Here is a 26,536-nt window from a genome sequence, read left to right as displayed (position 1 = left end):
TGTCTGCTACCTGTGTAAGCCTAGATGCTTAGATTGCAGATACCTGTCACGAATCAGAGACCATGAGCGTTTTACAGTAGTAGATTTGTTGTTATGGACAAAGGCAAATTTCTTTGTTCCCTTCCCTCTCTTTTTTTCAAGTCGACAATATCTCTTTTTTTCCTATGCTGCTTGACGTTGGGGAAGGGTTTGAAATCGGTAATGTAAAACATTCTTTATATCATCAATATATCTTTCTTTAGTATTAGACTGTAGCTGGTACAATGATTTTTTCACTGGTTTTCTCTCTTTTAAAGGTATTTTTCACATGTGGCTAATTGTTCAAATTCATGTTTCTATGAGGTAGTGGTGCAGAATTACTGGAGAGCCCTACTTCACTGTCTTCAGTGATTATATTTTTTGCATATTCTAGTGTCTGCTATGGAGTTATTTTTTGTAGTATTATAAATCTCTATTTACTCATACCATTTACATATTTTATCTTAATCTTGGGATATTAGTGATTATATAGACATCTGTGAGTTCTATCATAATTATTTCATATTTGTGATTTCTTGGGTCCAGAATTGTGTGTATTCGTGATATGATGAACACAGATGGTGTCCTTGTTAATCTGTAGGAGATACTTGATATTCTCACAAATCAGGAATACAACGACAATACAGAAAAGAAGCAGATCCTGTTTCCTGAGTTTTATAAAATATAGTCATCCTTTGATATCAGAGGGATTGGTTCTAGGACCCCTGATGAATACCAAAGTCCATGGATGCTCAAGTTCCTTATAGTTGGCTTTTATATCCATGTTTCTGTATCTTTAGATTGAACCTTCTGTGGATTGAATTTGATCCATAGTTGGTTAAATTTGTGAATGCAGACCCCACAGATATGAGATGCTGAACATCGTGTCTTTATCTAGATATACACATACCAGATGACATAGAAATTCACTAAATTAAAAAAAAAAAACGGGCTATTGATTTGCAGGTGCTGGGTGTGGTTAAGTAGTGACATTTTGAGTGTAGAAACATAATAGTAGAATAAGGGGTGAACTAGCAAAAGCATTGTATCTGTTGCTGTGAAAATATCCTTATACTTCAATAACTTTGGAGGAAATTATTAGTTGATATAAGAAGCATCAAGAAAGATGTAAATAGTACTTAGAATTCTCAGTGATAACATACTATACTATCTAGTCCATTTGGATAATTTTCAGTGAGAATGTGTTTTCTAAAATTGGATATTTTAAGCCTTAATTACATGTAAAGATTTCTCTAGGGTACTGTTTACAATGTTTCTGAATAGTAAAGTGCTACTATTACTTATAAAAGTGTTAATGTACTGCTAAGCAGTTTTCTTAAAATACTTTTTCCTGAATTCTTTCCTAAGGCTAGAAGAGATAAAAGCAAATAACACATATGTTTAGACAAATATTAAATCTACATACTGTGGTTTTATCATTATTTTCATTACAATGTGATGTTTTTATAGTGTACCTAACTTATTTCATTTTTTGTTATCACATGAAAGTTGGCATCATTCGTATGGTAGATAAATAATTGAGCATTTAAAAACCTTGGATCCAGTGCAATAACACAAGATTGTTGTTTAAACACTAGTTTTAAAACTTCAGGAGAGTATAAAATGTGGTAATGGAAGTTTCCCCCATAATAATAAATACATTAAATGTTTGAATTCTCTTATTTTGTCAATTTTTTAATTTTATAAATAGAACTACATCTGGAATTTTTTTTTAACCTTCTTTATTGTAAATCTTTCTCTCTTTCTCCCTTTTAGCAATCTTCCTGAGCTCTTTTCGGGTGCCATATGAGGAAATCAGAATGATGATATTGGAAGTGGATGAAACACAGTTGGCAGAGTCTATGATTCAGGTAAACAAACAGGCACAGCTTAAATTTCAATATTTCATTGCAAGTTTCTCATTAAATAGAAATCTGTAAGTGAGGCAAAGTTCTTAACCCAAATCATTCAACTGGAAAATCATTGCTGCATAATTAGTTTTAGCATAACTTCTGCATTGCCAGGAGAGAAAGCTGCATCTTCTTTTAACTGCACATGAAATATAATGCTATCAATGATTACATTTTAAATATTTTAAGTTACTGTTTCTGAAAAGCAAATTGTTTAGTTTTACATTTTTTGTTATAGTTTAGATTATTAATGTGTTACTTAAAATTTGTTTCTATAGCCCTTTTAGAGTGTGTTTTTCTTTAGCTTATGAAGATATTATTACATGGTATATAAGATTAAGGGAGTTTTCATTTACAATTACCTTTACTAACAATTCTTCCTTGAGTCAGTTGGGCTCCTGGGAATATTAGAGATTGTTTACATAGTATTCTGAATTTATTCAGAAGGCTAGAAAATTTTTATTAGTGGTTTTTATTGATAGTATTTTCAAATGAATTCATTTTCAAATGAATTCAAATGAATCGTGTCGAAGTTATTGCTTAGTTCCACATAAGAAATCATTAATGTATATCTTGATAAAATTTAAAGTTGGAGAATCAAAACACAAATTATATAGTGAGACAAAATCTTCAGCATACTACCTTTTGTTCTGATAGTGGATATATTTAGGAAAATAATTACTTAACAATAAAAAGAAACCAAATATTTGTTAGTGCCAACAAGCAATTAAAATTATTTTGAACATTTTAACTAATCAGTAAATGATATCTTTGGAAGTTGTTCTAAGTTTCGCCTTTCCTATATTGTAAATGTAGTGGTCATATAATTTCACTAGTGATTTGTGCTGTGAGTCCCTGAGACTCATAAACTACCTAATTTAACTGCTCTTATTTAAGCATTTTTTTCACTCTCAGTTTCTTTTTACTGGATTTTTATCTTTGTTCATGTTGATTATGTGTGTGCTGTCTTGCTGGGAATAGATTCCAAGTTCTTTAAATAAAATTTTTCTACTCAATACTTGTTTGTATTTCTTATAATGAATTAGTTAAATATTTACAGAGTCACTTTTAGCTTGATTACATGAATGTTTTAAATGAACACATGGTTTTGTTTTATAATAGAAAAAAGATGATTTGCTTTTTAAAATTCATGTCTGAAGTACATTCAGCTCCATATATTTTTTAACGTATTAGATTTCCGTTGATACTATAACAATTCACCAAAAACTTATGGCTTAAAATAACACAAATTTATTCCTTATATTCCTGTAAACCAAGAGTCTGATATTGGCCTTACTATGCTAACATCAAAGTATTGGCAGAACGCCCTGTGTTTCCTTTTGTAGGCTATAGGGAAGAATCCGTTTGTATTTCCAGCTTCTCATGGTTGCTTATGGCTCACGGAACCGTTCCTTCACCTTCCAAGCCAGCAATCTTGCATCCTTCGATTCCTTTGTCTCACAGTGACATCTCACTCCAGCTCTATTGTTTTTTCATTTCTGCTTTTAAGGACTTTTTGATTACATTGGGCACATCCAAATAATTCAGGATAACCACTCTAAGGTCAGCTGATAGCAACTTTAATTCCATCTATAACCTAAATCCCCTTTGCCATTTAACTTAATATTTTCTCAGGTTTTGGGGTACATCTTTAGGAATGGTTGTCATTGTTGTGCCTATCATACTTTCTTAATATAAAACCAGTCTTGGGTATTTTTAAAACATAAAAATTTATTTTGAACATATATAAAGTTTTAATGTATTCATTAAAAAGTAAGAATTTCTTGTTATTTGAACTCTTAATTTTAAAAGTATATTCCTCATTTTAATGTGAAGAACTTCCTATTTTGACCAGGGCATGGGAACAGAGCTTTATGTTGTAATAATCATGATTTTGGTTTGCAGTGTTCACTGTGATGATTATATTTTGACATATTTAGTTATTTATTCATATTATATCTAGAGGTCAGCAGTATGTCATTGTTTTGCCATTTTTCCTGCCACTTTTCCCACATCGTTTTTACCCATTTACCTGTATTTGTCATATCAGTCATTTATTAATTAATTTTGCAAATATTTTATATGCCATGTCCAGGGATTGTATTAGGCTCAATAATTTTTATTTTTTATTACTTTTCTTTCTTTTTGAGACAGAGTCTCACTCTGTCACTCAGGATGGAGTGCAGTGGTGTGATCTCGGCCCACTGCAACCTCCGCCTTCTGGGTTCAAGCAAATCTTCTGCCTTAGCCTCCCAAGTAGCTGGGATTTCAGGCACCTGCCACCATACCCACCTAATTTTTGTATTTTTAATAGAAATGGGGTTTCACCATGTTGGCCAGGCTGGTCTTGAACTCCTGTCCTCAAATGATCTGCCCACCTCAGCTTCCCTAAGTTCTGGATTATAGGTGTGAGCCACTGCACCTGGCTGTATATTAGTCTCAGTAAAGATTAGACTTGACCTTCTTGGAATTTATAGTTTGGCAAGGGAAATGACATTTACATACATAATTGTAAAGCAAGGTAAGCAAAGTTTTAAGATTGGTTTAGAACAATAGAATATGTTGGGGGAGTATGCTTTGTGAGTGTATGTGTGGAGGCAGGGGTATGTAAAGGTTGAATAAGTATAGATGTAGAACAGAGGAGAGGAGTTGCATGAAAAATATAATGAAGGGCGATTCTTTTGGCAGTAATAATACTGTGGGCTGTGAGGGAAAAGCTGGGCATGTGTGTGTATCTGTGCAGAATATAGCTGGACAGGAGCTTAAGATTTGTGAAGAGTATGGGGAATTTGTCTAAGGGGAGAGACAAAGGGAGGCTGGACCATACACTGAAAATCACAATAGTATTTTTATATTAGAATGTAAAATGAATGAAGTGAAAAATAAAAAAAATTAAGATGAAAGATGAAAACCTAATTATATATTAGATATTCAGGGGGATTTGATTGTCATCTAAAAGGATGCTAAAGAAATTCAGAGGCCTGATGTAATAAAATCTAACTCACAATCCAACTGTCAACTAGAATGGGTAAAAAAATATATAAATAATCTGGTCTCAAGCAATTCCACTAAGTGAAATTTCTGTTTATGTGGGGAAATCATATACTTCTATTTTTATTCAGTTTGATAGTATTAATAGTGAATACTTTGTCTAGGGATGATCTTAAAATACCACTTTTTTTGTTTTGTTTCTGGCCAGTTAACCAAGTTTTTGTCCAAAGGTACACAGTGAGTCAATGCGCTGTTCTTTGATCTAATTGTTTTTGATGTATAACATTCTCTAACAGTATTTTTAACTAATAACACCTTTGGGGAATTTCCCCCCATAAATATATATAGCATGATTTAGGCTTAATTATAGTTTGTATTCGACTTTGGACTTGTACAGAATTTACTTATGCTGTAATTTGGAATTGTGAGCACCAACCACTTTTTTTAATCTTAATTTTAATATCAATGCACTAATTTCTTGTAACACTATTATAGTTTATTATATTTTGATACAAAGGATCTATATAGACTTTGTCCAAGGAATTCTTTAATCACTTAAGTTCTATCAGGAAGACATAATCTTGTGTATTCCTTTGTTCTTTCTTCAAGGTGTTCTCTTGTTTAAGTGTGTGGCTTAAGTTTCTAAAGGATCTTTTTATCTGCAAGGTATATCAATCATCATGTGTCTTCAACACCTTTTAAAATTTTCTTTCAGATCAGAAAAGTTACTTTGTCTTTGTTTTAGAGACATCTTCAGTTATTATTAAAACTATAATCCTATAGGTAAATCTTACAAGCACTGCCATTAAAATTCCCTTGATTTCTATTCTGCCCCTTCCCATGCCTTTTTGTAGCAATATGATGATTGCTTTTTTAACCCCCTGAGTGAAGTGTTAAAATATGTTTGGCTTTGCCTGAAATTTCTGACATTTAATTCCCTAAAGCTGAAATGTAATGGATCACGTTCATCCAGGTGAGAAAGCTGTTCCTTTGGTATAGGTTGAGTTCTCTTTCTCAATTATATAGCTAATCAAGTAAACATTCAGTTTCAGTAGTGCTTGATTTGAATATATAGTAACCCTGGGATAGAGAAATGGAAAATTGACTGTTTTCAAGATGCAGGGAATTTTGCTTAAGGCTTATTAGGAAGGAGGTTACCTACAAGTAAAACTAAAGATTAACTTCACTGGTTTTCTTTCAGTAATTTTTAGATTATATATTTAAAATTCAAGAAGTGCCTTTAGTGAATATCTTTCCTTCCGGTTTTAATTTTTAGAACTTAATAAAGCATCTTCCTGATCAAGAGCAGTTAAATTCATTGTCGCAGTTCAAGAGTGAATATAACAACTTATGTGAACCCGAGCAGTTTGCTGTTGTGGTAAGTACCAAGTCTCAGAGAGGATTTTTATACTGTGCCAAACAAGAGAACATGTCAAGTGTTTTTATATCGTTAAATGTAAAAAAGCATGTGAGTAATCACATACATTTAATATCCATCTTGCTTTTTTTTAAACCTGAGGATATTCATGTGAAATTATTTTGATTTAAAATATATATTGAAACTCTGGGATTAAATGAAGTCCAAGGCACTTTTGAAAAGTGTATGTTTAATTTTTTTGCTCTCTATTTAATGTCAATGTAAAGTAAAAACTGTACTTCTTATGAATAGAGAGTATATTTGTGATTTATTCTAGAGCTGTGTATTCCTACATATTGCGAGAGTACTTCGGTTTCTTCTTCTGATCACTTACTTGAATTCATCTCATAGTTTAGACTGAAATTATAAATATACTCTCTTTCTTGGCGTTTAGGATGAAAAATGAATTCATTTTAGAAAATCTTTGAGGTACCCTGATAATCATCTTGTTCTAGCCTTTTATTTTGTATAAGCTGGGGTCTAAAGTAGTGAAAAGAATTTCCAGTGGCATATATTAGCTGTATTGCAACTTCAAATTTTAAGATTTTTATCACGGTTTCTTTTCTGTGTTCTTTTCTCCTACCGTTAAATTATTATTTTTAGGCTAATTACATTTTGTCATTATAACAATACTTTAGTTTTGTTTCTCTAATAAGATTGTTTATTTTTTCCCTTTCATCTTCAGTTATATTAATAATCTCCAGGGCCAAGATGGAATTTTGTTTGACAGAATTTTAAAAATTCAGATTAAGTTACTTAATAGCTGTGCCTGCACCTCGTAGACATTTGCTTTTAAATTCCTTCCTATGTCTTTATAAACCCACTCTACTCCTCATCACTTCCACCAAAGTTCAAAAAACTCTAAATAGAACACAAAAGGAAAAAACATGATTTTCCTTATTCACAATCTTATTATTTTCATTGGAAAACTTTTTTTTTTTTCCTTGGAGACAGAATCTTCCTCTGCCACCCAGGCTGGAGTGCAGTGGCACAGTCTCAGCTCACTGCAACCTCTACCTCCCAGGTTCAAGTGATTCTCCTGCCTCACCCTCCAGAGTAGCTAGGATTACAGGCGCCTGCCACTATACCCAGCTATTTTTTTTTTTTTTTTGTATTTTTGGTAGGGATGTGGCTTCACCGTGTTGGCTGGGCTGGTCTCGAACTCCTGACCCCAGGTAATCCGCTTGCCAAAGTCTGGGATTACAGGTGTGAGCCACTGCGCCTGGCCTATTCTAAAACTTTTAAATTCATTGTCTTTATCAAAACAAAAAAAAATGTTCACTTTTTAATCTAATTCTTCAGGGTATTCTCTTCCCTGCCCACCCTTTTTCTGTCTCCTTTCTTTTCTCTGTATTTCCTCACTTGCTTTGTTTTCTATTACCTGGTCAGTTTGTCTATTTGATACTTTACCATGTCTTCCATATAAAAATAGGTGAATAAGGGAGAATTTGCATTACATTTTTAACCATGGGCTAGAGTGTTTATTTTTACCTATGTTTTGATTCTTGAATTAAAATAATTGTGTAAAATTACAATTATTGAAATATTTCCCGTGTATGTTAAATCTGATACCATTCAAAACTATATGAAAATGTCTATTTAACAAGAAATTTTTTATGTTGCCTATCATAGTAAAGGTTTAAAACTATTTCTCTGTTCTAGTGATTCAAGAAGACTGCTCAAATTTGCAGACACTTTCAATTTATTTAAAATAGCCAAGTTATGTCTTGTTAAAAATTTAGAATTCACATTAAAAAGCTTTGATTTACAAAGAGTATACTTTTGGGCATCAGCAAATTAAAATAAATGAATTCCCAAATACCAGTGCTAGAAGTAATAGTTTTTATTTTAAGATAGGGATGGATCACTTCCCTTTCAGGACATGTCAACTCAAACTTGATCTGGAATCTACGCATTTCATGCTGAGTCATACCTGAGTGCCAATGAAATGTAATTTGGAAAGAGTAATGCTATTGAAAAACATCTCCTATAGACAGTATGAACAATGCTTTAGTCATCTATTGATTATATGAATACTCCTGAACAAATTGTTTTAAGTTCTGGTTTCTACGGTAGTAATATTTTAAAAAGTAATTGTATTGGTGGAAAAACAGAATGAAAGTTGAGGAACAAAATGAAATCCTTTTTTTTTTTTTTTCTTTAATCAAATAATAATGCTCTTTGATTTTACCTTTTTCCATTTCTAATTTTCACTATTTCCAATCTGGCTCTCACTACTTCTCAACTTCTGCTATCCAAAAAGAAGTGGGAAACCTGCTTAAAGCGCCAAACAATCCTTGATCATTAACCAAAAAAATACTGGTCATAGAGCGTTAGACAGTGAAATTTTCTGTACTCCTTTCTAGATTAAAAACTTTTGTTAACTTATTAAAGAATAATGTGTTTTCAGTTTATCAACATTGTATCAGTAATACAGTAATTTGATGATTTTAAGAAATTGATTATAATTACTGTGCGTATTACTATAAGACTTCTATAATAATGTTTCATTTTTAAAGTAATAAACTTTTTGAAGTATTTATATAAAAAATGGACAGTTAACTTGAGATGAATTAAATTGCATATTTCTATAAGACGTCCTTGCCTTAAAAAGAAGTTTACCTCTTGATTTAGCGTAAATTTAAAGTACATTTGAAATGTACTAATCATTTCTAGCTGAAAAGTTATCACACAGTTAGAAATAAGAAAAAGTCAAGAGTTTGGGGTAGCCTTAGTGCTTTCGAAGCTCCAAATACGACCAAAGCTTGACTTTTCATTTGTTTTTCACTGTAGATAAACTAGCTCTTAACTCTTTCATCTTTAGGTTCCGTAGACTGATGATGTGATTTCTAGCATTTTCACTTAAACAAAAACTGGTTAAAATTCTACAGTTTTTACTTGCCACTGTTTCTTTTATCCAATTATGTAAATTCATTAATTTGATTTATATTAATTATAAATTTTTTGGAAAGGTGTGTTTTATTTAAACTGACACCCAAACGTGAGAGAGTAGATTAAATTCAGTAAAGTTGTTTGCATTATATAGTCAACTATAAGAATTAGTTAAGGTGCAGCTCCACTGCAACATTGGTGTTTATGTTATTTTCTCTTTTATAGAAAGTCAGGGTGTAAAAGTAACACAGCCAAAATATTAGTAACCAATGTCAATTAAAATCCAGTTAGCATATACCAGAAATAATTTATATACTGGTCTCCAGGCTGGAGTGGAGTGGTGAGATCTCAGCTTACTTCAACCTCTGCCTCATGGGTTCAAGTGATTCTCCTGCCTCAACCTCCCGAGTAGCTGGGATTATAGACGCACGCCACCACGCCCCGCTAATTTTTTTTATTTTTACTGGAGATGGGGTTTCACCATGTTGGCCAGGATGATCTCAATCTCTTGACCTTGTAATCTGCCCACCTCAGCCTCCCAAAGTGCTGGGATTACAGGTGTGAGCCACCACACCCAGCTGTATGTCTTACTTTTATTCTGTATTACTTAGATACAGTTTTTCAGGGCTCTGTAACTTATAGAGTATGGTATACAAATTTACTGTGAGAATTATATGTTAGTTTCTATTAAATTGTATATTCTTGAAACTTCTAATCACTAAGCCATTTGATATGTCTATTTTTTCACATTTTCTGTAATATAGATTTTCATGTTCATATTTATGTTGCTGTTGAAATTGGAAGCAATATTATTTAATGCTGATATTATCTGTCTTTATAATTTAGAGTCTTAAATGTCTATGTAGTAGACATGAGTACTTTTTGTGGTACTCAGTTCTTAGTCATTCATCTGTTATTTATAGTAATTCAGAAACTTAAGTTACCTTTTGAACTGATCTCCTTGTGGTTCTTGTGACAACATGGACCCATTTGATCAGGATAGCTCTCAAGGTCTTCTAGAGCCTATCATCCATGTGTCTGGTAAAATAGTGCTGATGACATGTGGTTGTAGGTTGGCTTGTACCTATTAGGATTGGAATACAGTTATATGATTTCAGGGCCTTACTGCTTAATTATATTATTGACTTGTTTTTGTAGATGATTATAATTTATGTCCTGTGTTTTCTAGGAGATTTTGGTATATGAAAAGTAACACATCAAAAATCCGATAAACTGTAATGCCAAGAGACTAAGGATCCTGGCCAAATTGTGTTTTAGAGGAATTCCCTGAGAGGGGGTCTGTCTCTGTAGCTTTTTGTAGTGGCTTGTAATGAATAAAGCCATTTGCATGCCATTTTTGTCTGTTAAGTTTCTGGGCAGAAGACACTGAATACTGACTAATGTGCTTAGTTTGAAATATTCTTTTCCCTGGACAGTGCAGGACAAAATTTTCTTGTGAACAAATTGATGTGCATTTGAGAGGCAATAGCCTCCTCTTTTACTCAGCTTAATTTTCTATCACTAGATTAACAAATGAAAACATACTTTGTCATTAGTTGGAGTCATTGCTTGTATCTCTTCTTGGATTCTTTCCATCCCTCTTCAGCCCCAACACCTTCTTGTCGATCCTCCCAAAATATTACCTACTTACCAAAGGTTGATTCCCAGGGAGTAGAGCCTGACTTTCATTGTATAACTGCATTTCTTGTATTTGTAGGGTTTCTTTGATCAATAAGCTATTAGGTAAAATCACAGTGCTTGCAGTGGCATGGTTTAACTGTGAGAAATGATTTATGTAAATATGCAGTGGGATCAGAAGATTAGCTGAAGTTTGGAAAGAGACCTAAAAATTTGCAATTGAAGCTTGGTGTACTAGACTTTCTTTGATTAAAAACTTTTAAGTTTTTGAGTATTCCTCTCCATGTTATTTAATTCTGTTAAGCTGCCTGTTCTTCAAAGGAATCAAACCTTTAAGATTGAATTGAACAAATGTTCTGTTTGTGTGCTGTAGTTTGATCTATCACCATTTGGTGTCACTGTAGGGCAGGGCTTTTAAACTTTGTGCAGCTGAGGCCTTTTTAATGAAAAATGTAGGAAGTTCATACATATCTCCCTGCATTTAAAATGCCTCGCTTTAAAATACACCACATATTCTTATTGTAAAACATTCAAATAACATAAAAATATTGAATACTATGTAGAGGTCCCTGTATCCCACTACCACATTTCATTCCACACAAATTAACATTTTTAACAATCTTTTGGACTTCTAATTCCATTTCTATGTATTTACCAATGTATTCATGTTCATATGAACATTAGGAAAAAAATCCATTGTTCTGAAGCTTTTTTTCCTGTGTCATATATTTTGAATATGTTTTTCATGTTGTACTGTTTTTAAATTCTTGTATTGTATTTTATAGCCCGTGTTATGATTTTTCCTTTTAATCATTCTCTTAATGAAGGATACTTAGTTCTAGTTTTTCTTCCTGCTTCAGGTTTTTAAAAAAATAATTCTGTATACATCTTTGTATATGTATTTGAAGGCAGTGCATTAGTATAGCTATGAACATGGTTTGGCTTTAAATCCTAGCTGTACCTATTCCTAGCTGTATGATCTTTGGTAGGTACTCATTTTTTGGTACTGTTGTTTCCTTATTTATGAAGTAAGACTATATTAGTTTACTGTTGCTGCTATAACAAATTACCAGAAACTTGGTGGCTTAAAACAACACAAGTTTATGGTCTTGCAGTTCTGGAGATCAATAGTCCAAAATGGTTTTGCTGGGGTGTATTCCTTCCGAAGGCTCTAGGGGAAAAATTTATTTCCTTGCTTTTTCCAGCTTTGAGAAACTGCCCGCATTCCTTGGTTCATGGTTCAGCATTGCTCTGACTTCTATTTTTGTCATCACAACCCCTTCTCTGACCTTCCTGCTTCCCTCTTACAAAGAAGCTGTGATTATATTGGTTCTTTTCAGATAATCCTGGGTAATCTTCACCAACTCATGATCCTTAATAACATCTGCAAAGTCCTTTTGCTATGTAAGGAGACACATTTAAAAGTATCAGGTATCAGGACATGGATACCTTTGAGGGACCATTATTTTGCCTGTAACAGGGACAATAATAGTGCCTACCTACATTGCATTGTTCTGAGTATTAAATAAATTGAGAATGAATCAGTGTAAATCATCTTACAATCATACTTTTGTTATTATTCATTATATTATTTCTTTAGGAAATAGTCTTAGAATTGCTAAATTGAAAGGCCTTTTTAATCTTGCTAGTCACTGTCAAATTGCCCGTCCATAGGCATGTGAACTACACTTTTATGAATAATATAAGTGAGGTTCTTTTCCTTGCATAATCACTAATATTTTTCTTTTTTATTTGGTGACTTTTATTTTACTTATTTTATATTTCCTGGTTATTAAATGAGATTGAAGCAGTTATATATTTATTGGTTGTTTATATTTTTTCTTAGAATTCCCTGTTAATATTGTTGATTTTCCTATTTTATTGCCTTATAGCTTGTAAGAGCTTCTTATATATTCTATAATGCTACTCTTGTAAATATTTGCAATTTTTCTCACTGCCTCTTGTCTTTTTATTTATGATATCTGCTGTATCTTACATCTTTGAAGTTTGGTTTTAAAAGTGAATTAAAATAAAGAAAATCTACATTACTCGCTTAATGATAGAGATGTGTTATTTTTCTAGGGACACACTGGTTCTTTGTACATGATGGGTGCATGGAAAATAGCAGTTGGTTAATTCTTTAATTTGATTAAATGGAGGATCTTGTAAAGATGTAAAATGGAGAATGAAATGCCCCTATATGTGTTTCACTGACTCTAAATTCCTTCAGTTGCTCCCTGAGACTTTTACATTGATACCCAAAATTCTTAGAAGAGTATTAGGCCTTTAAAAAAAGCATCATTTAGGCAAAGTGACACAATAAATGGCATATATTTAAAGTATAGCAGTTGATTAATTTTAACATATGAAAACATCCATGAAATGATTACAACAATCAAGATAATGAACATACCTATTACCCCTAAATGTTTTCTCAGGCTCATCTATAATCCTGTCCTTCCTGCCCAGCATTACGGCTTTCAATGAAGCAGCTCCTGCCATTCACCTTCTACCTCATATCTTACTTTTCTCTTTCTGCCTCATCGTTGCTGGACAATTTGCTGAGCTCTGAAAGCATCGTGCTCTAGCCTGTCAATATTCTGCTTTTCCTTCCTTTCCCCTTTGAGGAAGCCTCTTTGGGGGGCTTTCCCTAACACTTCATTCTCTACAATTTTCAGTATCTTTCCTCTTTGTTACCATAGAACCCTGTGCATATCTCTAAATGGTTTGTATTATACTGGAATATAAGTGTTATTTTACAAGTCACAGTCTTCATTTATGCTGTGATCTTTTTGACAGGGTAGAGTGTATCATGCTCATCTTTCTGTTCTCAGCATGTGGCACATCTACTGACACGTAGCGCCACATAATAAATACAGGTTAAGTGAATGTATGAAATATGGAAGAGATGAACAGAAAGGATGGAAAAAATATAGCAAGAACAGTAAAATGAAAACAGTGTTTTTAAAAATCATGTTGAGTATTTTTGAGATTTATGTTAAAAATTAATCTGTAGGTGATTTCTCTGTGAGTGAAAATGGGTTAATTCAAAAGTGGACCAAGAAATCAATAACTGGGTTCATAATTCACACTTTTTTTTAAAAGAAGAGAACTTACACCCTGAGTGTTATTGCCAATTAACTTGTAGGCTTGTCTTGTACAACACCTTAGATTGAACTTTTTCCTAATCTTTAACTCAGAAGGCCATGTTGCTCTGAGTGTGACTACTCATGGTACTCTATACAGTACTTGTTTTAGTACTTAGTAGTTTTATTTCCTAAAAGTTGTTTAGGAAATTGTGATTTGGTATAAGAATCATGGCTTATCGAAACACTTTATAATAAAGATTGACCAAGATAGGCAAGGAGCCTGACGAGGTATCTCCACCAAACCAACACTTTCCCAGATGAAATATCTCCAAATCTTTCTTGCATTCTTTAGGTGTTGACTATTTCAAGGCTTTGCAAATATCCAGGTACAAAATCAATCATATTTCGCAGAGTTCAATCTCCTAACAAAAGACATGCATTGAAATTACTCTGATAAAATTTTTTCAAGAACCCATATTGGTTTCTTGTAATTACTACTTCCTTTTCTCCTTAATAATTCATTTTTGATGTTGTCTGTCAATTACATAAGTGGTGCTAGCCTGAAGTTGGCAGAATCTACTGTCTTCTCTTCCTAGAAAATAGAAGTTCCGTTCATCCACTGCCGCTACCTTGTCCAGTTGACTAAGGTACCTCAAGTTCCATGATGCTTTAGATGGCCATTTGGTAATCTCATCTGGAAATCTTTTTTTACACAGTGAGAACGTTTGTTTGAAATAATAAACTATTATTTCATAACTATATTTCTAGCTATTTTAAATCTTTGAGGTATGCGTCTCTCAAGATCAAAAGCATTCAGTCATTGTTTTCAGTTATTCTTGTCACTTTATTTATTTTTATTTTTATTATTTGGAGATGCAGCATCTCTTCTTTGCCCAGGCTGGAATGCAGTGGCACAGTCTTGGCTCACTGCAACCTCTGCCTCCCCGGTTCAAGCGATTCTTATGCCTCAGCCACCTGAGTAGCCAGAATTACAGGTGTGCGCCACCATGCTTGGCTAACTTTACTGAATTTTTAGTAGAGACGATGTTTCATGATGTTGGCCAGGCTTGTGTTGAACTGCTGACCTCAAGGGATCTGCCTGCCTCAGCCTCCCAAAGTGCTAGGACTATAAAGAAACACCTGATACTGGGTAATTTATAAAGAAAACAGGTTTAATTGGCTTGCAGTTCTGCAAGCTGTACAGGAAGCATGGCAGCATCAGCTTCTGGGGAAGCCTTGGGAAACTTATGATCATGGTGGAAGGTGTAGGGGAAGCATGTACGTCTTACGTGCTCAGAGCAGGAATAAAATGGGAGGGAGGTGCAACACACTTTTAAACAGCCAGATTGCCTGAGAACTCTTATCACGAGAACAGCACCAAAGGGGAAATCCGCCCCCATGATCCAGTCACCTCCCACCAGGCCTCACCTCTAACATTAGGAATTACAGTTTGACTTGAGATTTGGGTGGGGACTCAAATCGAAACCAAATCAACCATACACATTTTTTTCTTTATATATTTAACAGTCTAAAATAATGTATAATTGATTTATTGATCTAACTAAATATACTAACATTCATGGAAAATTACAGGCTTTTTTATGGTGGAATTTAACATTGCTTTTACTGCTGATAGTTTGGGTACACTACTGAACTTTATACATTTTTATTTACATTCTCATTAGATGATTCTGGGAAAATGTTTCCTGGTAGCAACTATTCCAGTAGTGTCTGTTTCAGTCTTAGGATGTTACGGGGATTTGGATTTTGTTGGGTGAACTTAGACCTTGTGTTTGTATTGGTAGACTGTACTACTGTCTCATAAATTTCCTTTGAATACTTTGTCTCCTTGATTCAGCAATCATTTATTCATTTTTTGACAAATATTTATTGAACACCTTTTGCATGCTAGATATTGCTGTAGACTCTGAGTTTAATGCAATGAGCCTGTCTCTTAGTCCTTACTTGTCTTCTGTTTTCACTGGGGATTGTAACAATATATGCATAAACAATAATGTGATATCAGATAGTAGTGAATGCTCTGAAGGAAGTGGTAGGATGGATGTGTTTGTGTGTGCAATTAGTGTGGTTAGGAAGGACTTTCTGAAGGGTAAGAGTTGAGCAGAAGCCTGAGTGACTTTAGTTAAAGGTGTGAATATCTCGAGGGAGCATGTTATAGACAGAAGAGACCACAAACACCAAGGCCTTGAGGGATAAGTGTGTTTGGCTATGTGAGGCCAGTGGCTGTGGCAGAGTGAACGAGGGAGATGGTGAGAGATGGTGTAAAGCAGCCACGAGGGCTTTGATCATGCATGGCCTTGAAGCCATAGTGTGAGAATCATGGATTTTATTCTAAGAAAGCTGTTAGTGAGTTATAAACAAAGGGGTGAAATGATCAGACCGATGCCATAGAAGTGTTATGCTGACAGCTATGTGGAGAAACAGATAGTAGGGTGAGGTGAGAATATAATTAAACCCAGTGGCTGGTTAACATGCTATTTCAGTGATCTCATTATTAATGTGTGAATTTGTGGTAGCTTAACAGGCTTGGCAGCAAGGTACTGGTGAGAAGTAGATTTTGGAGAGAAGATGATTTTGAAAGTAGAGAAGTAGTATTTCTGACAGATTGGATTTGGGGTGTAAGAGGAATCATGAATAACTCTATGGTTCTTAGGCTGTACAATTAAAAAGATAAGAGTTCCCATTTATAGAGATGACGGAAAGTCCTGCAAGAGGAGCAGATTATGGAAGGGAAGATAACTAAGTGTCTGTTGACCTCTAAGTGGACGTATGAAGTATGGATATGGGGGTATAAGCTGGGAGTTCAGAAATGGAGGTATAAATTTGGAAGCCAGTAGCATACAGGTCACATACAAAGCTATGGGAGTGGATGAGATCACTGAGGGAGTGAATTAGAAATGTAACACAAGAGCCAGTGAAGGGCAAGGTGAAATATGCAAACCTTACTGTTTTTCTGTCTTCTCCCTGGAGAGGGGCACATCATCAGCAAGGTTTTGTTTGTTTTTGCTGCTGGTTACCACCTCTCAAAGGACAGTTGCAATCCCTTATCTAGGGAATTGTACAAGGTGATTTTATAATATGACACTATTGCAGTCCGTTTCAAAAACTAACCAGGACCTGGGGTGAGAGGGATATTTGGCATTTGTAGGATATATAATTCATCAAGGACGTTTAGAAAGAAGGTAGTGGTCATGAGAATATGTGTCCGTACAGTGAAAGAAAACAAAACTGCTTTTGCCTCCAGACCTTGCTCTGATATGGAAGAAAATGGAATAATCTCTAATACATCATGATAATAAATATATAGTTCCTATATTATGAACTAAGATAAAGTTAAAATGCCAGAAGTGTGCAGGCATATTCCTTGATAAAATAACTCTCATTTAATCAAAGGATTGAGTTCATTTAGTTCAAATCTTCATCAAAATAGCAATATCAAATCCTGCCATTACAGGGAAAAATCACTCACATACTACCAATTGTGTTCTCTGTAGAGTGGGAGGATAAGTGGAATTGAGCTCTGAGTGAATTCTCTTATGAGCTTTTGTTACCCTCGTTCCCTTGAAATTAGTAGAATGTCAGCTATATTAAATAACTCTGCAACTCTTTAATTTATTAGAACTAATAAAAACACAGCATGATCAGAATATTACGCTGTTTCCTTGAGCTGCTAATACTGGTAAGTTTCTTAAAAAGTTTGAAATTTCAACTGTGACTTATATTGATCTCTCCTTTTTTTAATAGATGGCAGAAGGCACAAAATTTTGCTTGTGTTTTGTATCACACGCATGTAAAATTTGTGAAAGAATTTGATATTAAAAAACATCTCAAGTTATATTCAGCACAGTCTATTCTTAACACAACAGCCAATGACTTCAGTCAGATAATGTTCTGTTTCTGCCTGTAACCCTACAATGGCTTCCCATCTCAGAGGAAAGCCCAAAATTCTTGTAGTAGTCTACAAGGCTTTACATAATTTGTCTATGCTTTGGTATTTCTTACCTCATCTTTTACCGTTCCCCCTGGCTAAAGCAACTTTAATCATATGGCCTCTATTCTGTTTCCTAAACATACCAATCACATTCTTGAGAGTTTTTCACTTGTACCTTGCTTTCTCCAGTTATTCAAATGGCTTGCTCTCTCATTTCTTTCTGATCTTTTTTTATGTGTCCTTTGTGGAAGTCTTCTCTAAGTAACCTCTTTGAAATTGCATAATCAGTTACTCGAAATACTTCTTTTCCTCTTGTATTAGTCAGGGTTCTCTAGAGGCACAGGACTAATAGAATAGGTGTATATATGAAAGAGAGTTTATTAAGGAGTTTCAACTCACAGGATCACAAGGTGAAGTCCCACAATAGGCTTTCTGCAAACTGAGGAGCAAGGAAGCCAGTCCGAATCTCAAAGCTTCCAAGTAGGGAAGCTGTCAGTGCAGCCTTTAGTCTGTGTCTAAAGCCCAAGAGCCCCTAGCAAACCACTGGTGCAGGTCCAAGAGTCCAAAAGCTGAAGAACTTGGAGTCCAGTGTTTGAGGGCAGGAAGCAGCCAGCATGGCAGAAAGATGGAGGGCAGAAGACTTAGTCAGTCTAGTCCTTCCATGTTTTTCTGCCTGTTTTTATCCTAGCCATGCTGGAGCTCATTAGATTGTGCCCACCCAGATTGAGGGTGGGTCTGCCTCTCCTAGTACACTGACTGAAATGTTAATCTTCTCCTTTGGCAACACCCTCACAGGCACACCCAGAAACAATACTTTTGCATCCTTCAATCTAATCAAGTTGTCATTCAATATTAACCATTATACCTCTTCACTGCATTATTTTTATTGCTGGTACTCATCGGCTTCTGATTTACTGTATTATACTCTGTCCATTAACCTAGTTAGCCTGCCACAAGTATCTATGGTGGCAGAAATCATTCTCTCCGGTATTCACCGGTGAATTCCTAATGCCTCAAACAATATCTGGTATTATACAATAAATATTGATGAATGAATAAGTAAATTTCCCTCAGATGCTTTATGTACTTTAAATATGAAAAACTAAAATCATTTAGCTCTTGGCTTATTGAGACTTGCCTGGCAATGTGTTCTTAGTATCAAAACTTGAGTCTGGGTTAAAACAAGTTTGTCTTGGTATTCCAGATACCTTCAACTGTCCTTCCTTGTGTTTCTAATCTGATTATGAAGACCTGGGTTTGGATTCTGAATTTTCCACATCTAGTTATGAAACTTTGTACAAGTTTGTTACTACCTCTCAGCTTCGTTTCCTTTGCTTATAAAATATATGTGAATACAGAACCTGTCTCACAGAGTTGTGGTGAGATTAGGAGAGCATGCCGGTGTGTAGTATATGGTGAATAGTAAATGCCCAGCTATGTTAGCTGCTATCCTCATTTTCAGGTTTGTTTTTTTTTTTCAGATGGAGTCTCACTCTGTTGCCCAGGCTAGAGTGCAGTGGCATGATCTTAGCTCACTGCAACCTCCACTTCCCCAGGTTCAAATTATTCTCCTGCCTCAGCCTCCCAAGTAAATGGGATTATAGGCATGTGCCACAACACCTGGCTAATTTTTTTCTATTATTAGTAGAGACAGTCTCAACAGGTTGGCCAGGCTGGTCTTGAACTCCTGACCTCAAGTGATGCACCTACCTTGACCTCCCAAAGTGCTGGGATTATAGGCATGAGTCAACATGCCCAGACTTCATTCTCTTATTTTTACGTTGCATGTTTTTGTTCTCATCTACTGCGATCCAGTTCAGCATCCACTTTCTTTAAGAACTATATTCCACTTTACTGTTAGAATTTTCTCTCTTACTATTCTGATTCCTTAGCATGTTTTATGTATGTACTTTTTTATGCCCATCACTGTTGTAGAGTTATTCTTAGTGATATAGACAACCTCATAATTCTAGATTTAGCTTAGGTGTTTTTATCTCTCATTTTGTGTGCTCTTGACCTCTAGTCAGCATTTCACCCTATTAGTTATATCTACTTTTTGTTCTCTCTCCTGGCTCCATTGTGCTTCTAATGTCTGACTCCTCCCTAATCCTTTTCCCATTTCTTCTAACATGTGAATAAGAGTCTTACTCAGATGATCTCCTCTACTCTGTTTTCTTTGCATACCCTCCTCTTTCTCAATGATTTTCTGAAACACAAAATTATTTTTTAAATAACTCTTTTTGAGCAATTTTTACCTTTCAGACTTTCTGTACTTTGGCTTTCAAGTAGACACGATTGTAGTAAAAAGCAAAGGGGATGTCATGTAGGGGGTGACATAAAGGTAGATACTAGATAATGAGCATTTCAGTGTGATCAGTTGTTGTGACTTCCAGATTTCATATTGAGACATGGTGCTGGATTATTTCTTTTCTTTTCAACAGAATGGGTTTTAAGAGTATAATCTACATTACTAAAAAAGTAATTTGGATAAGCTCTCTTCTGATATTAGTTGCACATGTTGGGGCTAGAAATATGAGCCTTTAAAAACTCCCTACCTCTTACTCTCTGACTAGGTATCCTGGTATTTCTTGGAATCCCCTGAAATTAAAATCAACAAGTTGTGTACAATAACAGCTGAATAGTTGTTATAGATGTGTGTTCAAGGACCCCCTCGAAAAAATACTGCAAGTTCATGTAACTATCTGAGATATAAAACATCAGGTCCTTCTGTTTGTAAATCATATCATGCTATAGGATACCTAGAGAAGATTAAAATCTTACTCTACATTCGTTTAGTCTGATTAATTTTTAAAATATGGTATCTGTGACTTGTAATACTCAAAAGATGATGATTTGGGTAAAGGGAGTGGGGAGAGAGGTCAGTTTTGGAGTTTCAGTTTAATGGCATAATATTGCCACTATAGAGCAGAAAAGTAATTACATAGCAGTTGTATTATATGACTTTTGTTTAGTGATTTAAATTTCACAAAATATGTTTATATAAATGTGTATGATACATTCCTTATAATAGCTCCTCAGGGTTGCAAGAACAGAAACTCGTATAAAATAGATTACTTAACCAAGTCCCCCTCCCTATGCCATAAGCAAAAGAGAAAGATTCAACTTGAGGCATTCTAAACTTACATTTCCATATTTCATTTTGTTTCTACCACACTGTGTTGTTTTTAGGCACAGGGTTCTTGATATAGTGGCAAAGAATTAGATGCACACAGGGGGTGGGGAAAAGGTAAATAAATGCAAAGGGAAAGGGTTTTAGAAATTGACTTTAACTTACATTGTGTTTTTGTTTAGGATCAGTCTCCTCTCTGCTTTTCTTTGCAGAAACCAAATACTTAACCATCTTCTGTCTTCAGAAATACAAGACCCAAATGGGAAAGGAATCCCCTGTCCATCCTTAAACAGCCCAGTGAATGCATACACTTCTAGAATGTCACCTACCTCGTTTGGCTCATTATTCTTGTGGACTGACCACTGACTTCACTTGAGTAGGCCTTTCTTTTTCATTTTTTCTTTTTCTATCCCCAGTTTAACAGGGAAACTGCCACTTTGAGGCACTTGAAAATTTCTCTGGGATACTCAGAATCAACTTTTAAAAGTTTTATTTAACTTCATTTACGTTGTGGCTCCTGGGACAAAGGGTGGTAGTGTTTTGGCCCCATATGTATTTGGTTAATTATAGTCTTTGTCTGAGTTGATTTTTCTTTCCTATTTTGCTTTTCTTATATTTTTATTTTGTATTAAATTATATGCTTCATTAAACATCCTTATCTTCTATACCAGACTTGGCTCTTTCCACAGGATAAATGTGTTTGTTTTTTTTCCCTTTAACATTGGGTCAAGTTTCCTATCCTGCAAGTCAGCTATTATCCATTATTACTGCTATTTTTCTTTCTTATCCAAGGATGCCAATTTTATATCCAAGTTCGGATATTACATTTATTTAGAAGAGTGGTTACCAAGTAGTCAAAGTGTTTTTTTCCGTTTAGTGAAATGCTAATACTAACTTGTATATCACCAGCATCACCACTACCAAATCATTTGACTTACTATATTTGTCCAAATTCCTTCTGCCAGCAAAAATCTAGGAATTGTTAAAATTGTTATCTGTTAGGAAATTCCTTTTTTTGTGTTTATACTATCCCACTTACAGTACATTGGCTTACATTTGTTCATTAAATAATCAAGATTAGTAATATAAATTTTAATTTGTTTGAGGGTTCTCGTAGTTTGTGGCTTTATGCGGAAACTATCATTAGGTCAGTTTTGATTCTGTCAATATTTTGTTCCTTGTTGTAGCATTATGTGTCTCCTTCTTATAGTAAGTTATGTGGCATTACTGAAGTTTTATGTTGTGGACAAGTGGAGTCTTTCTACATTATTTTATCAATGTTTCCTTCTTAAGTAGCTCCCCTTGGAATCACTAGCCTTAGTAAAGCGCCTAAATCATTCTGATCAGTTGAATGCTAGTATGTTCTGAAAAGATTTAAGGTTTCAGCAGCTTTATATTATTATAAGTTTCCTTGAAGCTGTATTTGTTTTTCCTAAGTTCTGACCCAAAATTTCCAAAAACCTTTTATATTTTTAATGTAATTAGGAGAAAACTAGTTCATTTAGCTTCATGACAGTCTTTTTCTTTACTGCTCAATTTTCTTATTCTCATTCTATTACTTTATGTTCTTTTATGAGGGCTTTCTTTTCTTTTCTTTTTTTCCTAGGAGGGAATGTCTGCTGTGGTCTTAGCTCCTTACTTCCTACTGAATTCTTATTACCACCTCCTTTGGAATTATCTATGATTTTGACTTCTGGCCTCACTAATGATCTCTCTTAGCAGTTAGAGACGACTTTTTCCTCAACCTTGTACTTCCTAAAATCCAGGTTTCTGCCAAATTTTTTTTATGCCCATTAGTCTTAATTAGTTATGTCCATTACCTGAATGCCACCTCGTGTCTCATCTTCAGAAGGCTTTCCTTTGTCTTCCCATGTTTTAGTATCTACATAATTCTCCCATTCTGCTTAAATTGCAGATCACAGACCTGGCCCCTCTGACATCCTCAGACTTTATTACCGAAGGGCAGAGGAGTTGCCTGGAAAAAATATATCACAGTGATTTTATCTGAATGCTCCCAAAATGCACCTACCAAATCAGTGGCTTGAATTAAAGCATAACCGAAACACCAAATGAATTATTGAAAGGCCACCAATTTATTTTTAGAAGTCCTGAATGAATTTTACTTGTCCTAACATGGAAACAAAGAATAAAAACTGCATACAGTCAATACTAAGAAACACAGCAAGGTGTTGTTCTTAATGGGTTTATGTTTGGAATATAGAGAAATACTTTTGTCATTAATATTCTGGGATCAGAGAGAAACAAGAATTTGTAAAATTGTGTAGATTAAATTAAAGGCAAGGAATTAGTCATTTAAGAGTATTTTGGGCAGAGTTATTTGAAATATGAGCCTGTTAGCAAATATAGTAGACAAAGGTTCTCTTATTTATTGTTATTGAATAAACTAGTCTGCAACATAGAGGGCTTTTCCTGTGTCACACTGTCTGTATATCTACTCCTGACCCTGCCTCCCCAAAAGACCAGCCAAAACTTGAATGTCTACTGTGATGTCCACATTTAAAGATAGATATAAAATGTTGAGCTGGCTGGAATCACATTCACGGATCTGACTGCGTTGTTTTTTCTGTTTGGATCCTACCTTCCCAGCTCCACCTTTCCCTTTACTCTGTGACTAACTGACCTTTACCTGGTCCACTGATCAATCTTGAACATGTAGTTAATTACCAGTTGCAAGTTCAGAAGATTTAGTCAAGTCACTGTAGAATGTAAGTATCACGTTTATAGTATTTTAATGAATTCTCATAATCCCTCTTTTGTTAGATAAAATTCTGGAAGTCCGGCAGGGATTGCCGTGCTTATAGTGTGTTTGTTAATGTTAATTAAATGGCAATGGAAAGCCAAATTTAAAGTAGAATAAAATAGGGTTATTAATGTTAGAACAATATTATTGAGAAAAATGTTATCTTACAGATGCTGATGCTATGCCAATTCGTCATACCATATGTATTTTTGTATTTGCCATTTGTTATTTACTGTGTTTCAGGACCTGTGCTTCATTGTTTTGAATACACTATTTTCACATAGCAGCTAGTGACTCTTGTTATAAAATTAAATGAGATTTATGTCATTCACGAGTTTAAAATACTCTAATGGTTTCTGAAACTTATTTTATGTTATCTTAATATAGCCCCTTCAGCTTTATTTTGATTAGTGATAGCATGATAGGTCTTTTTCTATCATTTTCCTTTTAACCTACAGTTTTTATAGGCAGTATATTGAATTTTGCTTTTTAATCCAGTCTGACCATTTCTGCCTTTTAATTGGAATGTTTAGACCATTTTAATTTAATGTGGTTATCGATATGGCAGGGTTTAAATCTAGCATCTTACTATTTAATTTCTATTTATCTCATCTATTCTTTGCTACTCTTTTACTACCTTTTGGATTGAGTATTTTTAATGAGTCTGTTATCTTCTTTTGACTTATTAACTCTTATTCTTTGTTTTGCTGTATTAGTGATGCTTTAGGACTTGGAGTATTTATTTTTGAAAGAAATTTCAAGTCTTTTTTGTTAAAAAAAAAAAAAAAAGTCTTTTACATCTACTCACCTGTATGCTATTTCCAGTATTATTCACATTATTGTGTAAATCTAGTCTTCTATCTGAAATCACTGTCCTTCTTCCTGAAGAAATGCCTTTAACATTTCTTTTAGTACCAGCGAATTCTTTCAGTTTTTTTCTTTGACACTTCTAATGGTTTCTAGTTTCATGATAATTTCTAAGATAATGTAGTCTCCCTTTCTTTAATCCCAAATTTTACTGCCCTTCTCCTTTTCCACTGTTTCAGCTATATACATTTTCTTGTTCTCATGTCAGGTTTTTTCTTGTTGTTTTCTCTTGGGCCCAAATGCCACTTCCTTATGGAAGTTTTCATTATAATGATGCTGTCCCCATCATTCTCTATCTGTTACCCTATTTTCTATTTATTTATAGCATATATTTCTGTGTCTCTTTTTCTCCCCTTCTCTCTCTGCTTATTTATGACACAGTCCATGTGACCCAGGTTCTTGGATTTTTTTTCTCCCCATATGAATCTTCAAGGCCTGAATTAGTGTTCAACACATAAATAATGGTTTAATAAATATTTGATATATAAACGAATGAGTAAAGTTAAATTTCATTTTCACATAACTCCAGAAATAGGCATTACCATTACATAGATGAGACAACTTTTTAACCTGTTTACTACAACTCAGCTATGAACCATGGTTTTTTGACACTGAGGGCATACTTCATTTCTTATGGTGGCAATCACTCTTGTATTTCTATTTGCTGTAGGTGCCTACTATACTTAAAGTTGCTTTTAGCAGTGGTTTCTCTATGTTTCAGTGCTTCAGCAATTTATTTTTAATAACTGTAGATTAACTTCAAGGTAAAAATTACCTAGAATGTTTAAGCAGGAACTTGAATTGATAGCTAATTCAAGGTAAGATTTTTTGGAAATTTTTCTTAGTTTCTGCTTTTTCTAATTTGAGATTTAAAATCTAAAATCCCCACTGCCCCACTAAATTCCTGCTAAAAAGTGGTGGCATTTTAGTTCATCATAGAATTGTGGATTGTTTTTATTTTTTTGATGATAAGTTTTTTGTTGTTTTTTTTTGGTATGGGAACATGATGCTTTCTAGTTAGACCATCTATGTAGTATTGAAATTTTATGGCACAATCTGCTTAATTTCTTTCATTTGGAAAAACAAAACAAAACATCATTATAGTCACTTACTAATTACTAGCCATGCATCATTCATTTGAAATACAGCCTAAAGCATTTTGTAGTTATAAGCAAAAAGGTCTCTTATGATTCATCACTTTGTAAACAACATTGTTTTAAGGTCGCTTTTAGATCTTTCATCTAGTGCCTAGGAATCATTTTTCTGTACTCTTCAAATCTCATTATGAGGTTTGAGATTTGCTTTACCTATACTCTTGTAAGATTATTTTAGAAAAATAATGGAAAAGGGAAGGCTGGACTTATGGAACTAAATTATTGAAGAGTTAGGCAATTTTGTTGCAGCTGTGGCTTAAGGTATAATTATTGTAGATGTATTCTGGTTCATTTACACTTTTATGTCATGCTCTTGAAGGTACTATTGTTTCTGAAAGGGTTTATAAAGTTCAGTGTTAATATAATTGAGTATATTCTGTATTTTCCTACTTAAGTGTGCTGTCTTCGTTGATAAAAATATCAAAACTTGATGAAAATAGGTTATATACATAACATTTACATAGCCTCGAAGCAGCTCCCCATAAATTACTTCTTAATTATAAAGGAAAGAAATTGTAATTTAACATTGGAAAAACTTGTGGAGAGCACCTTATACACACACACATACATACATACATACATACAGCACCTTATACACACATACATACATGTGTACATATGTACATATGTATATATGTAGAGAGGAAGAGAGGATATGATAAATTAAATGGAGCAGTATGTGGACAGCAGGTTTAATCTGGGTACAGGATGGGTTTT

At 34.1% G+C, this 26,536-nt stretch overlaps 1 protein-coding gene across 2 annotated transcripts in view; it reads left to right on the top strand.

The window, feature by feature from the left end:
• The window catches only part of DIAPH3 (diaphanous related formin 3), a 493,236-nt gene that overhangs the window by 250,363 nt on the left and 216,337 nt on the right, over positions 1 to 26,536 (top strand). For both annotated transcript variants that reach the window (XM_032277324.1, XM_032277325.1), the window contains 2 exons: positions 1,795 to 1,889; positions 6,196 to 6,297. In XM_032277324.1, the coding sequence (XP_032133215.1) occupies positions 1,795 to 1,889; positions 6,196 to 6,297 (197 nt within the window). The remainder of the gene's footprint in view (positions 1 to 1,794; positions 1,890 to 6,195; positions 6,298 to 26,536) is intronic.

The sequence above is a fragment of the Sapajus apella genome, unplaced genomic scaffold (assembly GCF_009761245.1).
Source record: "Sapajus apella isolate SASKATOON/1434 unplaced genomic scaffold, GSC_monkey_1.0 scaffold9, whole genome shotgun sequence".
Taxonomy (NCBI): Eukaryota; Metazoa; Chordata; class Mammalia; order Primates; family Cebidae; genus Sapajus; species Sapajus apella.
Note: the sequence above shows the minus strand (reverse complement) of the source record. Positions and strands in the feature narration are given on the sequence as shown.